This window comes from Nerophis ophidion, linkage group LG29, assembly GCF_033978795.1.
Source record: "Nerophis ophidion isolate RoL-2023_Sa linkage group LG29, RoL_Noph_v1.0, whole genome shotgun sequence".
Classification (NCBI taxonomy): Eukaryota; Metazoa; Chordata; class Actinopteri; order Syngnathiformes; family Syngnathidae; genus Nerophis; species Nerophis ophidion.
Genome location: NC_084639.1, coordinates 14,292,654 through 14,314,622, shown reverse-complemented (window position 1 = coordinate 14,314,622; position 21,969 = coordinate 14,292,654). Strand labels below are relative to the sequence as shown.

Here is a 21,969-nt window from a genome sequence, read left to right as displayed (position 1 = left end):
GTTTTATACTGTTTTTGTACTTATTTTGATTATTGTTTCTCGCCTGTTTGTAAATGTGGAAATTTATAAATAAGGTTTAAATTTAAAAAAAAAAAAAAAAAAAAAAGGACTGCAAAATTATTAGAAGAAAAAAAAAAAGGGGTGTGAAGATAACATTAAATAAGTGGTGGCGACCGGACCTGCTCCTATGTCTCTCGTTTATTATTTTATTATATAAGTACACAGAATATGCGAACCTATAGGACCCTCGGCTACAGCAGTTATGTGATTGATCTATTTTCTGTATAATTACAGCCACTATTTAAGTTAACCCAAACTACCAAATTAGCAGAACCCCTGTCCTGGTACCCAAATGTGTTATCAAGCACAGGAGACAAAACTACTTGTAGGGTTCTTTATTTTGAAAAGTAAATATTGGTATTTGAACCCTCTATAAATGAAATAATAAAGGTTCAGGTCGGGGTATATTTTCACAAGTTAAAAGAGGTGTCCACCTTATGTTCTGGAACTATTAGAAGTAAATTATATGTATCTTAGGTATGACAAAATCAAATAATAAAAAACTAAGCAGTCGCGTTTTCTCACATTTGTCCAAAATCTCTTGAATGACATTTGAAGAAGCAACAGAAGTACACACAGGTTTCTCCCAAAGTTACGAGTTCACTCAAATACAACTTATTTTTTTCTTGGGTCTCATCCAACTCTGGCTTCTTCGCCATACTGACCTCTAGTGGAGTACTTTCTGAACTACATTGTAAAATTCATTTTTTTTCCCACTTGGCTACATGTCTACACTTTCCATCTGATGGCAATATAGTCACACAGCCTTAAATTATTGGAGAATTGCTCAAAAATGGAAAAAGTCGGGGGGAAAAATATTTGTTGTTTTAATAATGTTTCTGAGGACAAACATGACACAAACCCTCCTAAATGTTAGAAATCCCACTGTTTAATATGGTTATGTTTATGCTTCACTGATGGCAGTATTTGACGAGCGCCGTTTTGTCCTGCTAATTTCGGCTGTCCTTAAACTCACCGTAGTTTGTTTACATGCACATTTTTTCCGACGCTGCCACAGAAAGACGAGTTTTGTGCCACTCTTTCGTCTCATTTTGTCCACCAAACCCTTTATGCTGTGCGTGAATGCACAAAGGCGAGCTTTGTTGATGTTATTGGCTTGCGTGGAGTGCTAATAATCGACGCCAACATGCTATTTAGGCTAGCTGTGTGTACATATTGCATCATTATTGTTGTGTAAACAGGAGGAGTCCACATTTCAAATTGTTTTTGGAAACTGTGGACGTCATGTCCTCTAAACCAAAGAGGAAAAGAACAATCCGGAGTGTTATAGGTGCAAAGTTAAAAAGCCAGCATCTGTGCAAATACGGTGTTAGCTTTCACTGTTATGCTGATGACACCCAACTCTACATGCCCCTAAAGCTGACCAATACGCCAGACTGCAGTCAGCTGGAGGCGTGTCTTAATGAAATTAAACAAAGGATGTCCGCTAATTTTTTGCAACTTAACGCCAAAAAAACGGAAATGCTGATTATCGGTCCTGCTAGACACCGACCTCTATTTAATGATACAACTGTAACATTTGACAACCAAATAATTAAACAAGGTGGCTCTATAAAAAATCTGGGTATTATCTTCCACCCAACTCTCTCCTTTGAGTCACACATTAAAATCGTTACTAAAACGGCCTTCTTTCATCTCCGTAATATCGCTAAAATTCGCTCCATTTTGTCCACTAACGACGCTGAGATCATTATCCATGCGTTTGTTACATCTCGCCTCGATTACTGTAATGTATTATTTTCGGGTCTCCCCATGTCTCGCATCAAACGATTACAGTTGGTACAAAATGTGGCTGCTAGACTTTTGACAAGAACAAGAAAGTTTGATCATATTACGCCTGTACTGTATATACCTTTATATACATATATACCTACATACATACCTATACTGGCTCACCTGCACTGGCTTCCTGTGCACTTAAGATGTGACTTTAAGGTTGTACTACTGACGTATAAAATACTACACGGTCTAGCTCCATCCTATGTTGCCGTTTGTATTGTACCATATGTCCCGGCAAGAAATCTGCGTTCAAAAGACTCCGGCTTATTAGTGATTCCTAAAGCCCAAAAAAAGTCTGCGGGCTATAGAGCGTTTTCCGTTCGGGCTCCAGTACTCTGGAATGCCCTCCCGGTAACAGTTCGAGATGCTACCTCAGTAGAAGCATTTAAGTCTCACCTTAAAACTCATTTGTATACTCTAGCCTTTAAATAGACCTCCTTTTTAGACCAGTTGATCTGCCGCTTCTTTTCTTTTTCTCCTCTGTCCCCCCCTCCTTTGTGGAGGGGGTCCGGTCCGACAACCATGGATGAAGTACTGGCTGTCCGGAGTCGGGACCCAGGATGGATCGCTCGCCTGTGTATCGGTTGGGGACATCTCTACGATGCTGATCCGATTCCGCTTGGGATGGTTTCCTGTGGACGGGACTCCCGCTGCTGTCTTGGATTCGCTTTGAACTGAACTCTCGCGGCTGTGTTGGAGCCACTATGGATTGAACTTTCACAGTATCATGTTAGACCCGCTCGACATCCATTGCTTTCGGTCCCCTAGAAGGGGGGTTGCCCACATTTGAGGTCCTCTCCAAGGTTTCTCATAGTCATCATTGTCACTGGCGTCCCACTGGGTGTGAATTCTCCTTGCCCTTATGTGGGTTCTTCCGAGGATGTCGTAGTCGTAGAGGTTTGTACAGTCCTTTGAGGCATTTGTGATTTAGGGCTACATAAATAAGCATTGATTGATTGATTGATTGATGGTATGGGGGTGTATTAGTGCCCCAGGCATGGGTAACTTACACATCTGTGAAGGTGTAATAGTGTGATTTTGTTGCGCTATATTATGACCTAAACAGGGTGTTGCCGTATTCCCTTGAATAGCCGCCGGGGCGATAATTTAAAACCTCTTTTCACTCCTGCGCTTACCAAAGGCATGCGGTAAAAGTAAGCATGCGCTAATTATTTTAAAACCTCGTCTCACTCCTGCGCTTACCAAAGGCATGCGGTAAAAGTAAGCATGCACTAATTATTTTAAAACCTCGTCTCACTCCTGCGCTTAACCAAAGCCATGCGGTAAATTTAGGCCTGCGCTTATAAATTTGAGTGTGATGTAAGGATACCATCACGAAAAGCACATTTACCAGTAATAAAAAAAACGTTATTATGGTCTTACCTTTACTTATAAATGAAATCCATGCGCCGCTCCTTCTGAACAAAAGCATCGATAACTTGTTTATGGAAGTCTTCCTTATCTTTCTTCAGTTTTAAAAGTCTCTCTGTCTCAAAGGAGATCTTCCTTTAATTATTACCTCCTGCTTCGATTGAAAGTCCAGTTTAGAAAACTGTTGTTACTTATTCCGCAGCCAAGTATTCGCAATAATGATCCCTGGGATCACTATATATATATTAATGTGTTAATATTTTTGTTTGCCTTTCGGTCCGGGACCCCTTGGGACTGTGTGACAAGGGGTGGCACTTTCGTGACCTCTGTGGTGCGTTTTTGTGGACTTCTGGATCTGCCTCCCGGCAGCCTTTTGGCCATGGAGACCAGCTGCTGGGTGTCTGCCACACCGGAGTCGGTTTGGAGGGACTGGAGGAGATGCGGATGAGGGGACAGGGCTGCGGAACTAGCACTGAGCGCTGGGACGGAGAGGCTTCGCGGTGTCTTGGCTGGGTGAGCAGGTGTCGGACACCTCAGTCACCTTGGACGTATCCTCGCTCATCCATTCGGACTGGACACTGGCCGAGAATGGAGTCGGCTGTCTTGGTTGCTTTGTTGGGTCTGATCCTGTCACTGGCCATGCTCCATCCACCCCAGCAGACGATGGCGTGGAACACCGCAGACGCCACCACAGTGTATATGTTTCTTTTACTTTTTATTCATAGCTGTATGTAGAAGTGTCTGGTTGTATCTGCTGCTTTAATGTCTTTAATGTCCTTTGTGTTCTTTGTTGTTTGATGTTTCCCTCTTACACACATGTAAGAGGGATGTGTACTATGGCTATGAGTTGTTTTTTTCCCTTGGCCCTAGTCTGCACCCCCACTCCAGGGCCCCAGGCTTAGACCGATTTTTTCATTTTATTTTAATCTACTATTTTTTTCTCCCATTCCCCCCCACTTGTTTACCTGTATCTCACCTTTTTTGTAAGGGGCGCTGGAAGCCGCCAGACCCGTCAGCGATCCTGTTCTGTCTCCCTGTAATGTTTGTCTGATCTTGAATGGGATTGTGCTGAAAATTCAAATTTTCCTGAAGGAACTCTCCTGACGGAATAAATAAAGTACTATCTAATCTAATCTAATATTAATAAAACATTTTTTCTAAATAAAGCGCTTTGAAAGACGCAACTCCAACCACAAAAAGTCAGCTCTCCACCTCTACAAACTAACACAATATTAATATTAAGAATTGCAATTATATAATAACACAATATTGATATTGTTTATTTAAAGCGTATTTTACAATTTTTTTTACCATAAATTAAGCCTTTCAAGCCTGTAAATAACAAGAGATGAGACTTGCCAAATGTGTTTAGAAGGTAATAAACAGTTTTTTTTATTCTCAATTCATGAAAATATTCGATTTATGATTAATGATTCAAACGTTTATCACAGTCTGAAAGAAGTTAACGGGGATCACTGTCATAGTGAGCGTGTGGCACACTCACTAAAGGCAATTATAACTATTTATAAATGGTTGATTTACATAGGCTAGTAAGGTAAAGTGTTGCTTTACCTTACTTGCAACCGAGCTATACCGGGCGGTGTAGCTCGGTTGGTAGAGCGGCCGTGCCAGCAACTTGAGGGTTGCAGGTTCGATCCCCGCTTCCGCCATCCTAGTCACTGCCGTTGTGTCCTTGGGCAAGACACTTTACCCACCTGCTCCCAGTGCCACGCACACTGGTTTAAATGTAAAAATTAGATATTGGGTTTCACTATGTAAAGCGCTTTGAGTCATTAGAGAGAACGCGCTATATAAATATAATTCACTTCACTACCTGACAAGTTTCGGCTACCTTGCTTCTGCAGCCTTCATCAGAGGTTTCACGTGATGTTAGCATGACGTTGTCTGTGACCTGTTATATGGATTGTACCATCCCACCTGAAGTGTGTATGATAAGGGCGCTCCCTAGTGTGCGTTGGGGGTAAGGCGGGGCGCTCCTGCAATATTGTGTCCCAGGTGTGGGATAGTTGGTATGCTCCTTCATCCCTGTTGAAAGGCCCCAAAGACTGTCAACAGGGATGACGGAGCATATCAACTATTTCACACCTGGGACACAGTCCTGCAGGGTCGCCCCCGGCCGTTTGTTTATATAAATCAACCATTTTTAAATACACACCAGTAGGCTAAATGAACCTCTTCAACATGGCAATTATAACGTGAAACGAGAAAATATCATTGGAACTTGAACAAACTGAAAATGTTCCTGTCGGCATTAGTGACAGATGCTTCCCCCACTGCACCTTGATGGGCATATACTACGGTACTTGTGGAGATCCAACAAGTTCTTAAGACCTCGTCATCTTCAGCGTCGTCCATTTCTCCGTCACCTTGTCCACCGTCGTTTGAAATAATTTCGTCTGTGTCCGCTTCCCCTTCACTCTCATCACTTTTTAGGGCTATGTCTTGGTCGTCATCTGTGTCATCTTGTCTCAGGGGCTGATTGAGGAGGCCGTGTATATCACCCTGATTCTCTACCAGTGCCTTGCTCTTCTCTGACAACTCTTCGCAAGCGTCATGTGCAATGCCTCCCCGCTTTCAGCACTCCTATTTCACCATCCTGTGATCCAACTGGGCTTATTATCTCGCAAACCCGGAAAGATTTCCGGATAATTTCTTCACCAAGCCCTTGCAAAGCAGCTTTCACCCACTTAACCATCAGGACTTTTGTTGGTGGTTTCATGTTACCCCCCTTAGTGTATTACTTTTTGGTCCGTCACTCATCCATTCGTCATACATAGCTCTCTGTATGCTGTCTTGAAAAGCTTGTTCCAACACACATCGGGTGCCTGAATGAGTCCTGCAAATGAAAACATGAATCTAATGAGAATTTGTCACCATGGTATCAAACAACAAATTAAGTATATTTAGATATTTTGGTTCATTAAATCGGTGGTTCTCAACCTTTTTTTTGTGATGTACCCCCTGTGAACATTTTTTTAATTCAAGTACCCCCTAATCATAGCAAAGCATTTTTGGTTAGAAAAAAAGAGATAAAGAAGTGAAATACAGCACTATGTCATCAGTTTCTGATTTATTAAATTGTAAACAGTGCAAAATATTGTTCATTTGTAGTGGTCTTTCTTGACTATTTGGAAAAAAATATATACAAATTACTAAAAACTTTTTGAATAATATACAAGTGATTAAATTATAAATAAAGATTTCTACACATAGAAGTAATCATCAACTTAAAGTGCGCTCTTTGGGGATTGTAATAGAGATCCATCTGGATTCATCAACTTAATTCTAAAAATTCCTTCACAAAAAAAAAGAAAACTTTAACATCAATATTTATGGAACATTTCCACAAAAAATCTAGCTGTCAACACTGGATATTGCAGTGTTGCATTTCTTTTCACAGTTTATGATTCATATTTTGTTGAAGTATTTGTGGAGAGACGGAGTCGACAGCAGGGTAGGACAAATGACGGTCCTGCCCAAGGTGGCGGCCAGGAGGCGGAGCAAGCAGCGGAGCAGATTGGCGGGGCGCACTTGGAGCGACGCTGCAGCAATCCGAGTCAGGTGCGTAAACGACACAACTGCTCTCAATCACTGCATCTTCTGCTGCAGCATAAAAGGGGAGAAGGGGGAGCAATCGTGGCAGAAGTAGGAGAGGAAACGACAGACAACAAAGACGACGAGAGCAACCCGGAGAGAGATGAGCCCCCGCGGAAGACGCAGCCACCGGCCACCGAAAGGCGCGCCGAGACGAGCAGGAAAGGAGGTCGTGCTAGAAATTGGCGCGATCGACTGGAACGAAAACATGTTTATTGAAACAATAAACAAGAGTCAAACCTGCTACAATGCGTCTTGCATCGATGGTCCATGTAACCCGCACGATGACGGCTGGAGACCTGTCACAGTATTATTCAATAAATATATTTATAAAGGATTTTTGAATTGTTGCTATTTTTAGAATATTTAAAAAAAATCTCACGTACCCCTTGGCATACCTTCAAGTACGCATACCCCCAATTGAGAACCACTGCATTAAATTGTATATATCATACAGTGAAATGTGAGTGTTTGAATTAAATCATACTACCTGTGCAACCACCAGGAATGACAGCCATTTTTGTGCTCATGGTCCTGAGCACAGCCTTTGTGGAGACCTGGCTGTGTATCCAGGCAAATTGGCGTCTCGTCCATTGCGCCAATCATGTCGAGTGTGAAGCTGTTCTTGATAAGCAGGGATCGGACATACAGAATAAAGTCTATCAATTTTGGAATGACTTTTTCTGGAATCCCCTACTCCCAACAAAAGTATCTGTTGCCGCATTGTCACGGATACTGGCGTCATTACTCCATAAATCCATTGCTTTCACTTGAACCTGTTGTGTTTTGCCATTTGCCTGTCTTTCCCTTGTTTTTGCTGCCTGTTTTCGCTTCAGTAATTAGTCCCCAGCGAGGCACACCTGCAACAAATCACTACCCAGTACTATTTAAGTTCGTCACCGCCAGCTGTTCTCTGCCGGTCATTGTCTCCTGTACCTTCCGCTTGGTATGTGGTTTTACCTTACTCCTACAATTCCTCACCTCTCTGTGTTTGCTTCCTAGTCTCCCTGAGGTTCAGAGGATCTTTGTGTTGGACATTTTGTGCGCCAGTGCACACAGGCTAATTCCCCTGCCTTCCACTGAGTGACTTGCTAGAGTGTTTTTTTCCATGGTGTGCACTTCTGCCTCCATCGCCTGTAGTTGTACTTTTGGACTGATTAAATTATTCTTTTGTTATAATCCAACCTGGCCTCCCGTCTCTGCATCCTGGGGTCCATTCCTTGATCCGCACACAACAGAACCATTTTAATTGTTACTCTTAGTCTCTCACGGAGCTGCTTCAGAATCCATTCTAGCAGAATATGCTCCATTGTCTCGCTTACCACTAGGGTTGGGTATCGTTTAAATTCGAACGATTCCGATTCCGATTCTTTGTTTCGATTCCGATACCTGACGATTCTCGATTCCAATTCTTTCTTTTTAACAAAAAAAAAAAAAAAAAAGGCAGGGTAAAAAAAAAGTTTAGGATATTTTAAATGAGCTACCTAACCTACAGTCTTTCTGAATGAAATATTCTGACATTCTCCATCAATTTTAATTCTATTAACCTTTCATGAACTTTACTATAAATTCCTCACAGGGCTGTTTTCAACTAGAATATAAATATCAAATCTATGAACTTGAACATAAATATTATAAATTATGAATACATTTTCACAGGGGTACACTTTCATCAAGAGAGCTTTATTTCTGAAAACCCCATGAAAACACATTTACACACACAAGTGTATGATGCTGCAGGTACTTGGCCATGCTGTGGCTATGAATAGCATCAATAGCTATTCGCTCAATAGCTTCAGTTTCTTCTTCAATACTTTCATACTCCAACCATCCGTTTCAATACATGCGTAATCCGTTGAATCGCTTAAGCCCGCTGAAATCCGAGTCTGAATCCGAGCTAACATCGCTATATCTTGCTGTGGTATTCGCAATTGTTTGTTTACATTGGCAGCACTGTATGACGTCACAGTTAAATAGATAGTCGCATCGCAAATAGCGAAAATCAAGCATTTTAAAGCTTTTTTCAGGGATATTCAGAGACCGGTAAAATTTTGAAAAAAAATTCAAAAAATACAACAAGCCACCGGGAACTGATTTTTATTGTTTTTAACCCTTTTGAAATTGTGATAATTTTCCCCTTTAAACATGTTACCGTGCTCCCACTGATGGGCTAACCTGGTGCAGAAAAGCAAATAAACAGTAAGAAACAGCAAAACCCAGTCCTGATTAGCAGCAGGTACATTATAAAATCAGAGACAGTTCTTGTTTAGGAAAATGACCATATCCGCCTTCTCAGGCAGGATGCGTGAGCGTTCTGGACAGATAGTGTCTCCTGTCGAAGACGGGACACGCATTAATTTGTACTCCATGAACTCGGAGGTGCTTCATCATGTTCGACGTGCACCCTTCCTAAGCACGAAACAGTCCTGTTGCACGTGTTACATTTCGCCGATATTTCATTTTTTTTTTAGTAAAATAAAGCCACACTTTCGACCGTCGACGCCCGCTATCCATGCTTTACTGACTCGCTCGGCTACATAGGCTCAGCTATGCTAACACTTCCGGCGGTGGGCGATTCTTTGTTGGTGTTCAGCGGCTTCTTCTTCCGGGTTGGCGGACTGGGTATCGAAACTAGGAATCGAAATTTAAACTATTGAACGATTCCGGGAGAATCAGAAAGTTAGTCCCGGTTCCAATCGATACTCGATAACCAACCCTACTTACCACTTGTCGGCCTGCACCTTTCAACCTTTTCCTCTCGCTTCCCGATTCGTATTCCACCATCAGCTTCCCTTCCATACTACACCAATCTCTTATTCTGCGCGCATCTGCTCCAAACTTTCGAGCACTTCCCTCCTTACTGTTCTTTTTGGCATATTGAATCGCTTGGATTAAAGGCCTACTGAAATGAGATTTTCTTATTTAAACGGGAATAGCAGGTCCATTCTATGTGTCATACTTGATCATTTCGCGATATTGCCATATTTTTGTTGAAAGTATTTAGTAGAGAACATCGATGATAAAGTTTGCAACTTTTGGTCGCTAATAGAAAAGCCCTGCCTTTACTGGAAGTTTGTGCGCGTGACGTCACGAGTTGCAGGGTTCCACACATATTCACATTGTTTATAATGGGAGCCACCAGCAGTAAGAGCAATTCGGACCGAGAAAGCGACTATATCCCCATTAATTTGAGCGAGGATGAAAGATTTGTGAATTAGGATATTAATAGTGAAGGACTAGAAAAAAAAAAAAAAAAGAGCGACGGCTCCAGGCAGGGGCAGTGTGAGCGTTTCAGATGTAATTAGACACATTTACTAGGATAATTCTGGAAGATCCCTTATTTGCTTATTGTTTTAATAGTGTTTTAGTGAGATTTTAAAGATTGTAAAGACATACCTCGAGGTCAGTTGGCTGCGGTGAACACGCAGTGTCTCAGAGAGAAGCCGAGGAGCCAAGCTCACAGCTGCCTTTTTTCACAGCTGCTGCAGGATGACGAATACTCCACTGATGTCTCCGGTAAGATTTATTTCACAATTTCCCCATCCAAAAACATGCTGGTTGACGTAGAGAAAACATGTTCGCTTTACCGCTCCGCTTCACAACGAACAAAGAAACACCGTCTGTGTCTCGGTGCTAAAGACAGCTGCAATCCACCACTTTCCACCAACAGCATTGTTCTTTGTAGTCTCCATTATTAATTGAACAAATTGCAAAAGATTCAGCAACACAGATGTCCAAATTACTCTGTAATTATCGATTAAAGCAGACGACTTTTAGCCGCCAGCGGTGCAGCTGCTAATATTTCCTGACAGTCCATGACGTCACGCGTACGCGTCATCATTCTAAGACGTTTTCAACAAGAAACTCGCGGGAAATTTAAAATTGTAATTTAGTAAACTAAAAAGGCCGTATTGGCATGTGTTGCAATATTAATATTTCATCATTGATATATAAACTATCAGACTGCGCGGTCGGTAGTAGTGGGTTTCAGTAGGCCTTTAATTCCTAGTGAATAGCTCTTTATTTTCTTCCCTTTATGCGCTTTTAAATTCTTGAATTCAGCCTCCTCCATTTTGGAAAATGATGCCTTGTACTACATTGACAAGTTTGACCCGGAAGTAAAACCAGGCATACCAGTATGCTAATTATTTTACAAAACGAGTTTGATCCCGGCAGTAAAACAAGGCATATGCTACCTCTAACAACAAAAAAGCTGTGAAAACGATGATGCTGTGTTCCAAATTTAAGTTATTCAATGAATCTGAATGGGTCTATGGCTTTGCACCTGGTTTATTAATATATATATATATATATATATATATATATATATATATATATATATATATATATATATATATATACATATATATATATATTAATATATATATATATATAAATATATTAATATATATATATGTATATATATATTATATATACATATATATTATATATACATATATATATGTATATACATATATATTATATATACATATATTATATATACATATATATATATATATATACATATATATATTATATATACATGTATATATATATATATATATATATATATATATATATATATATATATATATATATGTATATTATATATACATGTATATATATATATATATATATATATATATATATATATATATATATATACATGTATATATAATATATATATGTATATATATATATATATATGTATATATAATATATGTATATATAATATATATGTATATATATATATATATATATATATATATATATATATATATATATATATATATATATATGTATATATTTGTATTCTATTTTGTTACATTGAATTTACAACCCTCTGGCGCTGTTTTCTACTGTTTTTATAATGTTTTGTAATGTTTTATACTGTTGTTGAACTATTTTGTTTATTGTTTCTCATCTGTTTGTTATTGTTGAAATTTATGAAAAAAACAACAACAAAAAAAACGAGGCATATGCTAATTATTCTGCGAAACGAGTTTTAACCGGCAGAAAACCGAGACATGCGCTAATTATTTTGAGAAACGAATTTGACCCGGCAGTAAAACGAGGCATGTGGATAATACATACCCGGCGGCAATTCAAGGAAATACGGTACATTTTATTTTGAAGTATTGCTTTTATTTTTGAAAAACCGGATGTCCGGTGCGGGAAGTGTCTTTGCTGTGTGATAGCAAAATTACTTATAGTCGTTTAAATGGATGATGTTCTTTGAACGGGTTGCCAAAAGTAGTTTATTAGGCTTATGAATGTGGAGTCTTGCAAGAGACATCTAATCTGATCAAGCTCGGTTTCCTGTGTCTTTGATGTGACATGTGGACTCTAGTTGACCGGGCATATGTGTTATCTTTTCCTGACACCCATCTGGGCTAAACTGTTGCCCCTTTCCTGAGAAACAAATTTGACCCGGCAGTAAAACGAGGCATGCAGATAATACATACTCGGCGGCAATTCAAGGATATACGGTATATTTTATTTTGAAGTATCGCTTTTATTTTTGAAGAACCGGATGTCCGGTGCGGGAAGTGTCTTTGCTGTGTGATAGCAAAACTACTTATACTTGTTTAAATGGATGATGTTCTTTGAACGGGTTGCCAAAAGTAGTTTATTAGGCTTAGGAATGTGGAGTCTTGCAAGAGACATCTAATCTGATCAAGCTCTGTCTCCTGTGTCTTTGATGTAATGTGGACTCTAGTTGACCAGGCATATGTGTTATATCTTCCTGACCCCCATCTGAGCTAAACTGTTGCCCCTTTCCTGGGTGTCGTTTGTCCCCCCCCCCTCCTGGGCAAACGACACCCTCTCCCCTTCACAGGACTTAGGGTATTCATTCCACTGGGGTACTGTATGTTAATGAGCATGGAGGGTGGGACTTCTGAGAATGTATAATTGTCATGACATATTCAAAGGGAGGCAGAACAAGCTGGAACGAACGGATGTGTTGTTCTGGTTTGGTCTCGCTTTGCAAAGCTTGTTATTTGTTTGCTACTTTAATAAATAATTTTAAAGCTATTTGTCACTAAAGGATGATCTTTAAGAAATTTCCACGACAGCTGTTTTTTTAGTTTGTTTACTTTCTCTTGCTTCGGAATTTTGAGTTGGAAGGGTAATAGTTCTTCACTGCGCCGTGTTTCTTCACTTTCTGTTGTAAATATTCTTCCTAAACATTCTCAAGTACTTGAAAAGTCAACACAATAATGTTGTGGGTACAAGTGACGTGTTGTTTGAATTTATTTTTCTGCACAATTCTGCTAATTAAGAAGTAGAGCGTCGACTGTGTGAATTGTTTGACTGGTCGATATTTACGCATGGTATTTACACCACACAGGAGCAGAAATCAGTCCACTAGAAATCTTAGACCTGTTTGTGTTTCCAACATAAGTATGTGGATTTGTGCATTTTTTTTTTCTGATAAAACGTTTTTGTTCATGTAATTCTATTATAATTTTTGTATGAATGCATGTTTGTGTTACTATCCTCTTGCGTCGGACTTTTGAGTTGGAAGGAGCACAAAGCAGTCCGCCAGAAAACTTAGACCTGTGTGTGTGTTTTGTGTTTCCAACAAAGGTATGTGGATTTCTGCATTATTTTTTTTTCCTGACAAAACGTTTTTGTTCATATAATTAATTGTATTATTATTTTTTATACAAATTAATGTTTGTGTTACTTCGTCTTCCTTCGGACTTTTGAGGTGGAAGGAGCACACAAAGCAGTCCGCCAGAAAACTTAGACCTGTGTGTGTGTGTTTTGTGTTTCCAACACAGGTCAACAATAAATGGTGAAACGACGGCATGGTGCAGTGTCTTTTATTTAAAAAAACAAAAACAAAACGCAGACCAAGACTCACTAAAAAGGCACCATTAATGCTGAAAGGTACATACAGGCTTTGGAACAACATATGTTGCCATCCAATCAACGTTATCATGGCTTATTTCAGCAAGACAATGCTGTATGTGTTACAACAGCGTGGCTTCGTAGTAAAAGAGTGCGGGTACTAGACTGGCCTGCTCGTAGTTAAGACCTGTCTCCCATTGAAAGTGTGTGGCGCATTATGAAGCCTAAAATACCACAACAGAGACCCCTGACTGTTGAACAACTTAAACTGTACATTTAGCAAGAATGGGAAAGAATTCCACCTGAAAAGTTTAAAAAATTGGTCCCCTCAGTTCCCAAACGTTTACTGAGTGTTGTTAAAAGGAAAGGCCATGTAACGCAGTGATAAAAATGCCCCTTTGCAATGTGTTGCTGCCATTAAATTCTAAGATAATTATTATTTGCAAAACAAAGTTTTTCAGTTGGAACATTAAATATGTCGTCCTTGCAGGCTATTCAATTGAATATAAGTTGAAAGGGATTCACAAATCTTTGTATTCTGTTTTTATTTACCATTTACACAACCTGCAAACTTCACTGGTTATAATTTTTTATTTCATTTTTAAAGTCTAATCAACCAAATAGTCCTCTACCCCCCTGCAGTACCTCTGCGGACGCCTGAGGGGTCTGTTGAAGACCTCTGCACTAGACTTATAGACAGTCTATGAGTAAATCGGTAAAACCCCCCAGAAATGTCTGCCTTGTTTTTCTTCGATGGAGGTTTTACAGCAGCCGAAACATCCATGAATTGCATTGCTGCCATATTGTGGCGGCATTAGAGCTTAAGACCATGTACCATGAATTGATTAAGGTGGATCCCGACTTAAACAAGTTGAAAAACGTATTCGGGTGTTACCATTTAGTGGTCAATTTTACGGAATATGTACTGTACTGTGCAATCTACTAATAAAAGTTTCAATCAATCAATCAAAGACGACAGCTGGGGAACAAAGAGCTGCACTTTTGAGTCCAACACGCAGGATTCAACCTGAAACAAACACAATGTTGCTATTTTCCAGTTATTTTCGATTTGTTACAGTATGGCGTCTGTATCTAGAAACTGGCATGCTTCTCTCTCGTGTTTCAACACTATACGAGTAAAATGTTGATTTTAACAGTATGTAACACAGGGGTGTCCAAACTTTATCCACTGAGGGCCGCATACTGAAAAATCAAAGCAAGCGGGGGCCATTTTGACATTTTTTTAAATTTTAAAAACCAATACAATATCCGTACAACCAATATACATTTAGGCCTCCAATCAGGCTTGATCCCAGGGACCCCAAAGGGTTTTGGTCAAAAAAATATAAAAAATTTGTCATTATTCAGTATTATTTTGTTTTATTATTATTTAAGTTTTAAATCTCCAGATCAACTTTAGGTCCGTCTGTCAATATAATGATTTTAAAGATTTAAGTTGTATGCTCTTTTTGTCAAAGAAAACAATGTTTTTTGATGGGAAAACCCCCCCACAAAATATGCAATATTATCACTCAATATTTTTTAAGTGGAATATTTTAGATTATATAAGAATTGGAGCCTTAAAAAAGTCCATAACTAATAACACCATTGATTTTAATTCATAATTTTTTTTTGAGCAATGACACTTAAAAAGAAATCACACTAAAATTATTGGGGATTCAAAAGGGTCCTACTCATTAAAGTGTTCAAAAATAAACTATACATTTTTTTACCGTTTACTTTTAACACAATAATCTCGAGATCAACTTCAGATCTATCCGTCAATTATAAGTTTTATTGTTGTTTATATTTTTTGTTTGTTTTTAGGCCTTTCTTTAAAAAAAAAAAAACAGCTCAGTTTTTTATATGGAAAACACAAAATATGCTACATTTACCTCATAAAATATCTCAAAGTGGAATATTTAAAGTGACATAATTGGAGCCTTGAATATGTCAATAATTCATAATGACATTGATTTTGATTCATTATTATTTTTTAAAGAAAGAAACAGCCTGCATGGCAGCTTTGTGTTATTAGAGTAAACATTGCAACATTTTCTTGTTACATTTCACCCGTTTGCTCCTTTATATCACCTTTTACGTTTTAAACATTTTTCAATCGTTTTTTAAAATGTGCTGTGGGGCCGTTAAAAAATTACCTGTGGGCCGCAAATGGCCCCCGGGCCGCACTTTGGACACCCCTGATGTAACAAAATCAGTGTCACCGTATTAAATGTATACTGCACTTTTTTTTTTTTAATTAATATTTTTGAAAACAGCAAAGCACATTTCATGTACCAGGCTTCATACAAACACATCAGAGGCCGGCAGAAATAACAAGAGTCTTCCAGAAGGCAAAGAAGGAAAGGGTGAGACCGATAACATAATAAAGGTTCTTCAAGAATGAAATGATTGGTGCCATCATAAAGAGAGACAACATAACAAACACACTTTTGAAGTGAGGGAAAACTCCATCCATGTTGTCCTCCAACAATCAGACTGTCTGAACATGTTAGTCAACATTGTTTATTTGCTTCAGAGTTGATCTAAAATAATGTAGCTGCTGTTCTTAGTGGCACTCTAACCTGGAACTCACGAGGGAATCTGGTGTCATACACACAACAGATCATCACTATCTAAGTGACGTGTAAACATACTTGCCAACCTTGAGACCTCCAATTTCGGGAGGTGGGGGGCGTGGTCGGGGTGGGAGGCGTGGTTAAGAGTCAAGTATCATATATATATATATATATATATATGTATATATATATAAGAAATACTTGACTTTTCAGTGAATTCTAGCTATATATACTGTATACATTTATTTTAATATATATATATATATATATAAATAAAACAAATACTTGAATTTCAGTGTTCATTTATTTACACAAATACACACAACACTCATCTACTCATTGTTGAGTTAAGGGTTGAATTTTCCATCCTTGTTCTATTCTCTGTCACTATTTTTCTAACCATATGCATGTACAGTAGATGGCAGTATTGTCCTGTTTAAGAGTGTCACAACATTGCGGTCTACGGCAGACGAAATGCTTTACGGTAGACGTAAACGTGACTGCTGTTGTTGTGTGTTGTTACCGCGCTGGGAGGATGTTAATGAAACTGCCTAACAATAAACCCACATAAGAAACCAAGAACTCGCCCTTGATCATTCTACAGTTATAACGTCATTTGTGGGAAAGCGGACGTGAAAACAGGCTGTCCTCACTCAGGTCCGCATGGAGCTGGAGGGGGCGTGGCCTCCAGCTTCGCCTGAATTTCGGGAGATTTTCGGGACAAAATTTTGTCCTGGGAGGTTTTCGGGAGAGGCACTGAATTTCGGGACTCTCCCGGAAAATCCGGGAGGGTTGGCAAGTATGCGTGTAAATGACAGATATGAACAATTATTATCAGCCTGGGTTAAGCTCAGGTCCAGGTTTGTCTGGTGGCAAGAGACCGAGGTGAGATAATCAACACTAAATAGATCCAAACACAAAAATGACTGATAAACTACATAATATGGAAGACCTGTTCAAGAAAAGATGGTTGAAGTGGATAATTTATTTAGAAAAAAAAAAAATCAAAATACTTATTCTTGGTAAAGAACCACCTTTTAGATAAGAAAGCTAGTGTAAAGAAAACATATATTGATCCCACAAGTATGTTCTGTTACGTGTATCTAATATTGTTAATACTGTTTTTATAATTTTTTAATTATTTTTTAAATTTTAAACAAAATGTAATTATACACATTTTTTTTCCAGTTTAGATACCTATATATTTGTTCCCAACCAAGTCTGTGTATATTATACAAATCCCAATGAATATTAAAGGGGGACATTATCACCAGACCTATGTAAGCGTCAATATATACCTTGATGGTGCAGAAAAAAGACCATGTATTTTTTTAACCGATTTCCAAACTCTAAATGGGTGAATTTTGGCCAATTGAACGCCTTTCTGTTTATCGCTCTTTTTGCGATGACGTCAGAACATGACGTCTCCGAGGTAATACATTTTCATTTTCAACACATTACAAACACCGGGTCTCAGCTCTGTTATTTTCCGTTTTTTCGACTATTTTTTGGAACCTTGGAGACATCATGCCTCGTTGGTGTGTTGTCGGAGGGTGTAACAACACTAACAGGGAGGGATTCAAGTTGCACCACTGGCCCGAAGATGCGAAAGTGTCTGCCGCCAGACCCCCATTGAATGTACCAAAGTGTCTCCACATTTAACCGGCAATGACAGACATGGCACAGAGATGTATGGATAACCTGCAGATGCATTTGCAACGATAAATTCCACGAAATCACAAAGGTGAGTTTTGTTGATGTTAACTTATGTGCTAGTCAGACATATTTGGTTGCGGCGTGACTGCCAGCTAATCGATGCTAACAAGCTATGCTAATCGACGCTAACATGCTATTTACCGGCGGTGCTAAAGCAGACATGGCACAGAGATGTATGGATAACCTGCAGATGCATTTGCAACTATAAAGTCAACGAATTCACAAAGGTGAGTTTTGTTGATGTAGACTGCCAGCTAATTGATGCTAACATGCTATGCTAATCGATGCTAACATGCTATTTACCGGCGGTGCTAAAGCAGACATGGCACAGAGATGTATGGATAACCTGCAGATGCATTTGCAACTATATAACGTTTACTTCCACCCACATTTAATGCGAAAAAAAACACTTACCAATCGAAGGATTTAAGTTGCTCTAGTGTCACGAGATGCGAAAGTCCTGATCGTTTGGTCCGCACATTTTACCGGCGATGCTAACGCAGCTAATCGGCCATGCTATGGCTATGAATAGCGTCAATAGCTATTCGCTCAATAGCTTCAGTTTCTTCTTCAATACTTTCATACTCCAACCATCTGTTTCAATACATGCGTAATCTGTTAAATCGCTTAAGTCGCTGAAATCCGAGTTTGAATCCGAGCTAATGTCGCTATATCTTGCTGTGGTATTCGCCGTTGTTTGTTTAAATTGGCAGCACTGTATGACGTCACAGGGAAATGAATAGTCGGATTGCAAATACCGAAAATCAAGCACTTTAAAGCTTTTTTTCGGGATATTCGGGGACCGTTAAAATTTTGAAAAAAACTTCAAAAATACAACAAGCCACTGGGAACTGATTTTTATTGTTTTTAACCCTTTTGAAATTGTGATAATGTTCCCCTTTAAGTATATATATATAAAAAAAAACCTGTTATGACTATTACTACTTCTACTACTGCTATTTTTCATACAAGGCATTCTACTTCTATAATTTGACAATCTTAGCGCACAAACTGGACAGGAACACATTTATTCTCCGTTGTGTGCCGACATTTGTGCTGTTAAACTTTGCTCTTCAGAATAACATTCATCACAAAGTGGACTACTGAAAGGTTTTCATCCAGTGTGTTTTCTCATGTGAAATTTCAGGTTGGCCCTCTGAGCAAATTTATCTCCACAAAATGAACATATAAAAGGTTTTTCATGCGTGTGTGTTCTCATGTGTGCAGTCAAAGTGCCCTTCAGAGAAAATGTTTTGCAGCAAACTGAGCATTTGAAAGGTTTTTCTTGCGTGTGTGTTCTCATGTGCACAGTCAAATTAGATTTCTGAGAAAACTTTTTACAGCAAACCGAGCAAATGTAAGGTTTTTCTCCTGTGTGCGTTCTCATGTGTAGTTTCAGGTTGTGCCTCAAAGAAAATGTATTGCCACAAACTAAACATTGGAAAGGTTTTTCTCCTGTGTGTGTTCTCATATGCAAAATCAGCGTGGCCTTCTGAGAAAATGTATTGCCGCAAACTGAGCATCTGAAAGGTTTCTCTTGCATGTGTGTTCTCATGTGTTGAGCATTACTTTTTTTACAAAACATTTTAGCCCTAAAATCTTTTTTACATGTCTTCTTTTCAGAGCATTCAGGGTGTTGGTTGTCAGTGTGAGTCCTCATATCACCCTCACAGTCTGTATGGCTGCTCAAAGGTACTTGGGTGTAGTCCTCAGCAGAGTGTGATGTAATGTCGTCACTACCTGATAGAGGAGCTAAAAGGTGGTCAACTTGTGGTTTGTCTTCATGGTCTTCTGTCTTCACATAGAAACCAGTCAAAGGCAAGTTGGTGAAATCACCCTCCTGCAGTCCTAGAAAACACTCTTCTCCTGACTGACTGATACAGTCTTTAAGGTAGGGGGGCTGTGGATACTCCTGCTTCAAAGTGGAGCTTCCGTCCTGTGGCATAAAGGGACGTTCTTCTTGATGACCAATCAGCTGCCGGACGTCTACAGAACAAAAATACACTTAAGCTCAGATATGTCAGACTTTGTAGACTGTGCTCTCTTTGTTTAATGGAGTTTCAATTGTTACTTATTGTGAAAGGTAACACAGGCTATATTTTATTCTGCCCTCCCTGAATGTTGCCATTTAGTTTGCCAAATATGTAAACAATCCTCTGAGTTGGATTTGGAAAAAAAACAACCTAATGTATTTTCCGGACAGTAGGGCGCACCAAATTAGAATAGAATAGAATGCAAAAGACTGTATTTTAACCTTATGGGGGATGCTCTAATTATTAACTATTTACGCAATAGATCTAGTCTAAGAGAGAGTGAGAGGAGACGGATGATACAGTTTAACAATTTACTATACACCACAGAAACATACAATAACCAGACCATAATAAACACACATTAATTACACTCATCCCCACTCACACGCTACCTCCCCAATAGAACCTCCCGCACTAAACCAATTACACAAAACACGCACGCAGACAACCACCCACCCACGCACGCACGCACGCACGCACGCACGCACGGACGGACGGACGGACGGACGGACGGACGGACGGACGGACGCACGCACGCACGCACGCACGCACGCACGCACGCACGCACGCACGCACGCACGCACGCACGCACGCACGCACGCACGCACGCACGCACGCACGCACGCACGCACGCACACACACACACACACACACACACACACACACACACACACACACACACACACACACACACACACACACACACACACACACACACACACACACAGCCCAACCTGGGCCAGAAGACTGTCCGTTGTGGTCCTGCTGAATAGGTGGTGCACGTAGGGGTGGGGTGGGTGAGTTGAAACTGCTGGATACAATACATGTATTGAAACAGATGGTCGGAGTATGGAGGCAGATAGCGAAAACGAAATTGAAGAACAAATTGAAGCTATTGAGTGAATAGCTATTGACGCTATTCGGCCATAGCATGGGTGTACCTAATGAAGTGGCCCATAGCATGGCTGCCTTATTAGCATCGCCGGTAAAATGAGCAGACTAAACAATCATGACTTTCGCATCTTGTGACACTGGAGCAACTTAAATCCGTCAATTGGTAAATGTTTGTTTCGCATTAAATGTGGGTATCTAGTTTCAAATGTACATACAGCTAGCATCGATTAGCGTAACATGTTAGCATCGATTAGCTGGCAGTCATGCTGCGACCAAATATGTCTGATTAGCACATAAGTCAACAACATCAACAAAACTCACCTTTGTGATTTTGTTGACTTAATCGTTGCAAATGCATCTGCAGGTTATCCATACATCTCTGTGCCATGTCTTTCTTAGCATCGCCGATAAAATGTGCAGACACTCTGGCAAATTCATTGGGGGTCTGGCGGCAGATTTCTTGCCACTGGTACAACTTGAATCCCTCCCTGTTAGTGTTGTTACACCCTCCGACAACACACCGACGAGGCATGATGTCTCCAAGGTTCCAAAAAATAATCGAAAAATGGAAAATAACAGAGCTGAGACCCGGTGTTTGTAATGTGAAAAAGAAAATGGCGGGTGTGTTACCCCGGTGACGTCACGTTCTGACGTCATCGCTACAAGACCGATAAACAGAAAGGCGTTTAATTTGCCAAAATTCACCCATTTAGAGTTCGGAAATCGGTTAAAAAAATATATGGTATTTTTTCTGCAACATCAAGGTATATATTGACGCTTGCATAGGTTTGGTGATAATGTTCCCCTTTAAACTTTGACCACTGCACTTTATAAACTGTCACTTATGACACACTGAAATAGGAAGCTTACTGTGGTTATTTCTCCGAACTGCCACAGTGGTGAACTAACTCCCGTGTAGTGTTACCAACGCTACCTTGCTTGTTAATTCCGGAGCTCCTTTTAACACCTTTTACCCGCCGGCGGAAACGGAACTGCCCGTAACCATAGCAACCGAAAACCATAACAACCGAAATCATAGCAAC

The 21,969-nt window shown here is 39.6% G+C and overlaps 1 protein-coding gene across 3 annotated transcripts in view; it reads right to left on the bottom strand.

Moving 5' to 3' along the window:
- Positions 1-4,704: 4,704 nt before the first annotated feature.
- The window catches only part of LOC133546262 (zinc finger protein 567-like), a 43,318-nt gene continuing 26,053 nt past the window's right edge, over positions 4,705-21,969 (bottom strand). For 2 of the 3 annotated variants that reach the window (XM_061892176.1, XM_061892175.1), the window contains exon 3: positions 13,661-19,985. In XM_061892176.1, the coding sequence (XP_061748160.1) occupies positions 19,114-19,985 (872 nt within the window). In that variant the 3' untranslated portion in view covers positions 13,661-19,113. Of the gene's footprint in view, positions 6,089-13,660; positions 19,986-21,969 lie in introns of those variants that run through there. The other variant, XM_061892178.1, reaches the window with a different exon arrangement.